The sequence below is a fragment of the Helobdella robusta genome, assembly GCF_000326865.2.
Source record: "Helobdella robusta unplaced genomic scaffold HELROscaffold_11, whole genome shotgun sequence".
Classification (NCBI taxonomy): Eukaryota; Metazoa; Annelida; class Clitellata; order Rhynchobdellida; family Glossiphoniidae; genus Helobdella; species Helobdella robusta.
The window spans coordinates 870,838-878,949 of NW_008703617.1; the positions used below are offsets into that span (position 1 = coordinate 870,838).

At 38.4% G+C, this 8,112-nt stretch overlaps 2 protein-coding genes across 2 annotated transcripts in view; one reads left to right on the forward strand and one right to left on the reverse strand.

Moving 5' to 3' along the window:
* HELRODRAFT_185261 (hypothetical protein) overlaps window positions 1-961 on the reverse strand; it is a 6,410-nt gene extending 5,449 nt beyond the window's left edge. Inside the window, exons 1-2 of the mRNA XM_009012652.1 lie at window positions 945-961; window positions 170-204 (exon numbers count right to left, since the gene is read on the reverse strand). Coding sequence (XP_009010900.1) covers window positions 170-176 — 7 coding nt within the window. The 5' untranslated portion in view covers window positions 177-204; window positions 945-961. The remainder of the gene's footprint in view (window positions 1-169; window positions 205-944) is intronic.
* Window positions 962-2,478: 1,517 nt separating this feature from the next.
* HELRODRAFT_109032 (hypothetical protein) lies at window positions 2,479-8,100 on the forward strand (the record flags this gene model as incomplete). The annotated part of the gene is made up of 16 exons (XM_009012653.1): window positions 2,479-2,722; window positions 3,221-3,351; window positions 3,617-3,698; window positions 3,782-3,863; window positions 3,984-4,065; window positions 4,446-4,567; window positions 4,649-4,772; window positions 5,148-5,300; window positions 5,655-5,779; window positions 5,897-6,092; window positions 6,346-6,591; window positions 6,663-6,805; window positions 7,014-7,098; window positions 7,394-7,457; window positions 7,584-7,791; window positions 8,023-8,100. Coding segments are annotated over exons 1-16 (2,151 nt in total), but the record flags the coding sequence as incomplete, so codon positions are not given.
* Window positions 8,101-8,112: the final 12 nt, after the last annotated feature.

Consider the following 8,112-nt stretch of genomic DNA (forward strand, 5'->3'; position numbering starts at 1 on the left):
TAAATCATTGTATGTATATGTGTGCGTATTTCTGTTTGTGTGCGTGTATGTACGTGTTTGTGTTTGTGTGTGTGCGTGCGTGTAAATGTGCAAGTGTATCGAATAAAAATCGGAATTTTAAACGAAATCCAGATAAAAAAAGAACGAACAATGCGTTCCTATGCCTAACCTGACATTGTAATCTTCTCTCAAGCGGGAAAGATCCACCTGAAGCAGAAAAAAAATATCTAATTTAAATTTTTTTAAAAGGTTTAAATTCATTTCATAATTCAACTCTTTTTCTAATGTATCATTCAATTAATTCTTACTTTCGGGATACCTCAGGGTTCTATTCTTGGCCCTCTTCTTCTTCTATTTATACTCTATACTTCTGTGCTACCTCGTATTATTAATAATTTTTCTTTCACTAGTCAGCTATATGCTGATGATTCTTATATTTATATTTCTTTTCCTCCATCTAATCTCAATAGTATTCTTCATAATCTATCTCTATGTCTTTCTTCAATTGTCGCTTGGTCTGACTCTATGTGTCTTTTAAACTTAATCCTTCGAAATTTAAATCTAAACGCTCTATTACTATTCCTCCTATTATTTTACCTGATTCTAAAACTCTTGATGTCTCTCACAAGTTTCGTAGTCTAGGCTTTATCTTTGATTCTAGCATGTCTCTTTCCTCTCGGATTAGCCTAATAGTATTGCTAGAAGTACTTAGTATTTAAATCTTAAATCACAAAATGTATTTTACTGAACAATTTTATTTACGATAAATAGAGTATAAATTATCATTAGAAGAACAATCTATTTACATATATTCCTTCATATGTTCTTTCTTTCACTAACTAATTCACTCATTCACTAACTAATTCACTCATTCATTCACTCGTTCATTCACTCATTTACACGTTCAAACGATTTTTTTTATCACGATAAAATAAAACCGAACGTACCTCTTTGTAGAAATTGCTGAATTTGCAATGACAGAATCAAACAGCCTGTAACCTCAATGAACATTGTATGCAACATACATACATACATACATACATACATACATACATACATACATACATACATACATACATACATACATACATACATACATACATACATACATACATACATACATACATACATACATACATACATACATACATACATACATACATACATACAACATACATACATACATACAACATACATACATACAACATACATACATACATACATACAGACTTACATACGTACACCTTATATTTATGAATGTAAATATACTGTGTTTTTCAATGCTATACTCACAGCATGCTACGTTGTTATCCTATTTGTTTTGTCATAAATAGATGCATGTATGTATGTTTGTATGTTTGGATGTGTGTGTGTTTATAAACACACACACACAACACACACATATATACATATACGCCAATTGTATTTAATAGCTAATAGGATGTTTTATGGTCCTCTCACTTTTAAACTACACTAGCTAACTTATTATTAATGTCATTACTGTTGTTGTGTTGTGTTGTTGTTGGCATTATTACTGTATTTGTCGTCACCAAAATCATTCCTTTTCTTCTTCATCTTGTTATTATTATTCTATTATTATTATTACTATTAATATTACTATTATTACTACTATTATTGTTGTTAATTATTGTAAATTTGTCAAAAATATGTGTTTAATTAAGGTTTTGATCTGTCTCTATTTTTTAATGTAACGCTATTGATGTTGTCGGTGCTGTCTTTGATGTTGCTGATGACGAATATTCACAACTGCACAGAATCTCTTGTCGAAACCGTCACGAATATATCTCAAAGTAGCAATCGACGAACAAAGAAGTTTGCTTGAGAACTCTTGATTCAACCCTATTGAATAATTATTCTTACATATTGTTTAGCTACTGAAGTTAGTGACGTCCTTTTGCTACAAAATGGCTAGATGCACTGGTATATGCGTGTGTATGTGTGTTTATTAGTTACTTTGTTTGCCTGTCTGTATGTATTTTTGCATATGTGTGCCTATGTGTAAGTACGTATTTGTCTTTGCTTTTATGCCTTTTTCATGTCAGTTTGATAGTATGAATTTTGTGTACATTTTGGCGTTTTTCCTATCAGTTTGATAGTAAGAATTTTATGTACATTTCGGTGTTTGTATGTGTGTATTGTATTGTATTGGATTGTATTGGATTGTATTTCATTAATTGTATTTTTAAAATCACCAATACGCATATATTTAGAATACAGAACATTACAATGCAATATAACACAATGCAATACACCTACGTGTGTATTTATATTTATAATTTTATAAATTAAGGTTTTTTTTATAACTAAAACTATTTATTTATTTTTAAATTCCTCATTAGTCAGAAAAAGTCACCTTAAACGAACTTAACAAGTAGGTTCAATTTGGCCCCTATCCTTAAAACATCCACACATCACTGTAAACCAAACATGAAACTAATTTCACAAGAGCAAACTTTAAAAGACGAAACAAAATGAAAAACTATTTAATTAAATTTAGAAGACATTTTTTACTAAATAAAAATTTCACTTTAACTTTACTAAACCGTTCATATTCGCGGGTTGTCAGTCCGGAAACGCTACGAGATGACTTACCGAGTGAGGCCCAAGTTGTGATAGGTGGTGGGGGACTTCTGGGCTGCTCCGTGGCCTACCACCTCGCCAGGTCCGGAATTACGGATGTCGTCGTGCTAGAAAAGGGAAAGTTAGTTAAGATGGTCGTCGTTTGTCTTGAAAATTTTTGCAGTTTGAATAAGTGTTTGGCTCTTGTTAATTTTTTTCCCATTTTAATTTGTTTGGGTTGGGGTATGGTATGGTAAGTTAAGTTGTCAAGGGAAGGCAATGTTACACTTTAATTTAAAGTTTAAAGTTAGTAACAGTTAGGAAATTGTTTTCAAATAAATTGAAGTTGTCGTTTCTCTATATTCATTGCATTAACATTAATTATTACCATTATTTTTAATACATTAAATTAAACTATTGTTGAATTGTAATGTAGTAATTTAATGTAATGTTGTTGTAATAGTAATTGTAAAGCATCTTGAGAAAAACATCATAGCATCATCATCTTATCACGGCTCATACACTGCACATATCATACCATATTATAATCACATCCACATTGTGTGTTCAACATTGTCTTCACAAAATAAATGGTTTCCACGCTCCAAAAAAATTTTCCACTAACTTTATTACTTATTAGATTGGGGTGTGGTACGACCTGGCTAGGGTCAGGGGTCGTGGGAAGGTTAAGGTCATTGATGCCTGAGATTGAACTCGTCGACCAATCCTACAAGCTTTACACACAGCTTCATAATGATGGCTATGATATTGGTGAGTGAATGAGTGAGTGAGTGAGTGAGTGAGTGAGTGAGGGAGTGAGTGAGTGAGTGAGTGAATGAATGAATGAGTGAATGAATGTAAAATGGATGGATGGATAAAGGATGGATGAATAGATAGATAGATAACTGGATGGATGGGTAGATAAGTTGGCCGATGAATATATATCACTCATTATCATCACTGCTGCTTGCTTTTATCATCTTACCATCATCAACATCATCATCGTCGTCATCTTCGTCTTCGTCATCATAATCAGGGTATCAAGCAACTGGTTCCTTGAATCTCTGCAGAACTCCAGATAGAGTGACTGCCTACAAGAGGAATCTTTTACTAGCTGAGTAAGTGATGTCGACGATGATGATGATGTTGTTGATGACGATGATGATTGTGGTCATTGACCTTCGTGGATGACGTCACTCAGGTCCTGTGGAGTGGAGGGCGAAATGGTGGATGCCAAAACGCTGGCACAAGAATTCCCATTCATGAAATGTAATGATTTGCTGGTTAGATTTTGTGTTAGATTTTGTGTTAGCGTGTGTGTTAGTGTGTGTGTGTGTGCGTGTGCGTGTGCGCGTGCGCGCGTTCGCGATCCTCATCATCATCATCGTCACCATCATCATCAGGGGGCCATGAGAATTCCAGGAGATATATGCATTGACCAGATGAAGCTGCTGAATGTTCTGGTCGATATTTCTAAAAGTCTAGGTGGTCACGATGACGATGATGAAGAAGAAGATGATGATGACGATGATGGTGATGATGATGATAGTGTTGGTGAAGTAGTTATGATTATGATGGTGAGGACGCTTGTGAAGTTAAATGATAATGATGAGTGGAGATACTGAAGCTATGATGAATATGGTCGTGAAATTATGACGACGAATAATAAAAACTAGGTAATAATAAATAACAAGAATAATAATAAATAACAAGAATAATAATAACTAATAATAATGATGATGATAATAATAATAATAATAATAATAATAATAATAATAATAATAATAATAATAAACAATAATTAATAATAATAAATAATAATTAATAATAATAATGATAATAATAATAATTAATAATAATAAAAGGGGTGAAGTTCGTCGAGGGCTGCCAGATAGGTCAGGTGCACGTGAAGTCGCGAATGGTAGCCTCGGTCGAAACTGACCACGGCATGATCCGGTGCGCTGATTTCGTCAACTGCACTGGGCAGGTGGGTTTATTATTATTATTATTTTTATTATTATTATTATTGTGACGTCATCATCATCATCACCACCACCATCGTCATCAGTGGGCCAGGGAGCTGGGCAAGCACACATCACCGTACGGCATCAACATACCCGTTCACGCCTCACAACTATCTGAGATGCAGACCCAACCTCTGCCCGAGCTAAAAGAGCTGTCCAACATGCCACGTTCGCTGCTGTTGTTGTTGTTGACGTCGTTGTTGTTGTTGTTGTTGTTGTTGTTGATGACGTTACGATCATTCCACAAACTTAGATGGCAGTTGTTGTTGCTGTTGTTATTGACGTCGTTGTTGCTGTTAATGACGTCACGATCATTCCACAAACGTAGATGGCAGTTGTTGTTGTTGTTGTTGTTGATGACGTCACGATCATTCCACAAAAGTATATAGCAGTTGTTGTTGTTGTTGATGTTGATGACGTCACGATCATTCCACGAACTTAGATAGCAGTTGTCGTTGTTGTTGATGACGTCACGGTCATCCCATTTACGTAGATAGCAGCCAAATGCTCCGGCCAATACTTTCATTTCACCCCTAATTTCAGTGGTTCGGGATTACGACGGTCACGTATACTTCCGGGAGATGAATGGCGGAATTTTGGGGGGTGGATTCCCCCCGTCCATGAGGCCCCTCTTCCACGATGGCATACCAGACAATGTTCAGTTCAAGTTGCTACCAGAAGATTGGGATAATTTTCGTTAGTGGTTGATTGGTTGATTGATTGATTGACTGTTGGTTGATTGGTTGGTTGATTGATTGATTGGTTGATTGGCTAATTGATTGACTGTTGGTTGGTTGATTGATTGGTTGGTTGGTTGATTGGTTGATTGATTGATTGGTTGATTGATTGATTGGTTGGTTGATTTATTGATTGACTGATTGATTGACTGTTGGTTGGTTGATTGGTTGGTTAATCGATTGATTGGTTGGTTAATCGATTGATTGATTGGTTGACTGTTGGCTGGCTGGTTGGTTTACAGATTGATTGATTCGCTTTTTCGTCGTCATCATAGCAATCATCATTTTTCACCATCCTCATTATCAAACACAGACGTCATCTTAGAGCAGCTTCTTCACCGCTTGCCACTCATCTCTCGCCTCAAGGCCACGGAGTTGAGGACGGGGTACGACAGTTTCACCCCCGATGGAAGGCCCATTTTGGGGGTTGTGCCCGAGGTTGAATGATGATGATGACGACGATGATGATGATAATGATGATGGTGATGACGATAATGATGATGGTGATGATGACGACCTTTCTATCTAGCATCCGACATTTTTTTCCATTTCCAGTTACTGAATTATTTTGTGGCGGCGGGCTTCAACTGTGCAGGAGCGGCCATGGCTGGAGGCGTTGGCAAGGTCATGGCAGAGTGGGTCAAGGACAGGTCACCGAGGTCAATCAACTTGTGGCCCTTGGACGTCAGGAGGTTTGTGGGCTTGCATAACAACAGGAAGTTCCTGAAGGAGAGAGTTACAGAGAGTTCACGTTAGTCTGTTGTCGTTGGCTGTGGTTTGGCGAAGGGGTGGCACTTGTAAGGGGTAGTTGTAAGGGGATTTTTAAATTGTAAATTTTTGGGGTTTTGTGAGTTTTTTATTAAAAGTTGGTACTGTCGATATGAATCATATCGCTAGGTTGATTTCAACCTTAGATTGTTGTTTAGTGTCTGCTTTTTAGAGTGTAGAGTGTTGGGATTAATGTCAGTGCCTCCATCAAATCGAGCCACATCTGAACGCTGCAGTTGTAGTGTCAGGTATTCCATACTGGGAGGTGGACATGATTGGCTACGACAGCGGCAGACGATTGCGAACGTCCGCCATCTTTACTCGAAACGAACCTTACGCCGTCTTCGGCCAGATCATGGGCTACGAAAGGCCTCTCTTCTTCCATACCCAGGGGTCAGAGGTCACTGATGATGACCTCGATTCGGGGCAGAATATCTGGACCATGCCAAAGCCGTCGGCCAGTATTCATGGAATTCATTCGTGTGAGTTGTTTGAGATTGGATGATTGATTGGTTTGTTGGTGAATGCTTAATAACAACAACAACCTTAACAGACCAGCTTAACCAGTCAGGACTGCCTCCAAAGGGCTCCTTCGGCAAGCCCCCCTGGTTCGACAACGTGAAGAGCGAGTACTGGGCATGTAGGGAGGGCGTCTGCATCATTGACATGTCCACCTACTCCAAATTCGAACTAAGGGTTTGTTCGTTCGTTCGTTCGTTTGTTCGTTCGTTCGTTCGTTCGTTTGTTCGTTCGTTTCTTTATCATTGTCTTTATCGTCTTTATCATCGTTATCATCATCATCGTCACCAACTTAGCCATCATCGTCGTCGTCAACATCACCATCATCATCATCGTCACCGTCTTAGCCATCATCGTCGTCAACATCATCATCACCATCATGCAGTCAACAGGTCAGGAAGTGGTGAAGTTCTTGCAGTACATATGCTCCAACGACGTCGACAAACCAGTCGGCAGTGTCGTGCACACAGGTGCCACTCTTGCCTGTTGTTCATTTCATGTGTGACTCGTTCATTGGTCCATTCATTGTTTGATTGATTGATTGATTGATTGGTTGGTTGGTTGGTTGGTTGGTTGGCTGGTTGGTTGGTTGGTTGATAAAATAAATGATAAGTGAATGAATGAATGAATGAATGAATGAATGAATGAATGAATGAATGAATGAATGAATGAATGAATGAATGAATGAGTGAACGAACGAATGAATGAATGAGTGAATGAACGAGTGAATGAAAGATTATCATTTCGTTTACTCTCTGATTTCAGGAATGCAGAATGAAATGGGCGGATTTGAGAATGATTGTTCAATAATCCGGCTGCAGAGTAACAGGTTGGTTAAAGGTTAAAGGTTAAAAGGTTAAGATTAGTAGACTGGCCGACCAACCAACCAACCGACCGACCAATGATTGATACCTACCTACCTCACCTACCTACCCACCTACCTACCAACCGACAGATACTTCATGATCGGGCCGACAGTCCAGCAGACTCGGTCGTACGTCTGGATGCGTGACCACCTGCCCCGAGATGGGTCCGTCCAACTGACTGACGTCACCTCCATGTACACGGCCCTCAACGTCATCGGCCCCAAGGCACAGGAACTCCTGTCTGAACTCACGGATCGATCTCTAAAGAAGAAGGATTTTATGTTCATGACGCATAAGGTTGGACTGAAGTGTAGTGGTTGTTGGTGGTGTTTGGTTGGTCGGTCGGTTGGTTAATTTGTTGGTTGGTTGGCTGGTTGATTGGTTGGTTGGTCGGTTGGTTGGTTGATTGGTTGGTTGTTTTGGTTGGTTGGTAGGTTGGTTGGTTGATTATATCTTTTTATTCAGCTTAATCGTTACTGTAATCATCATCATCATAACCACTTGAATTATCATCATCATCATCATCAGGAGATCAACCTGGCCATGGCGAGTCACGTGAGGGCCATGAGGTTGACCCACACAGGGGAAGATGGCTGGGTCCTCTACGACCTCAGAAGA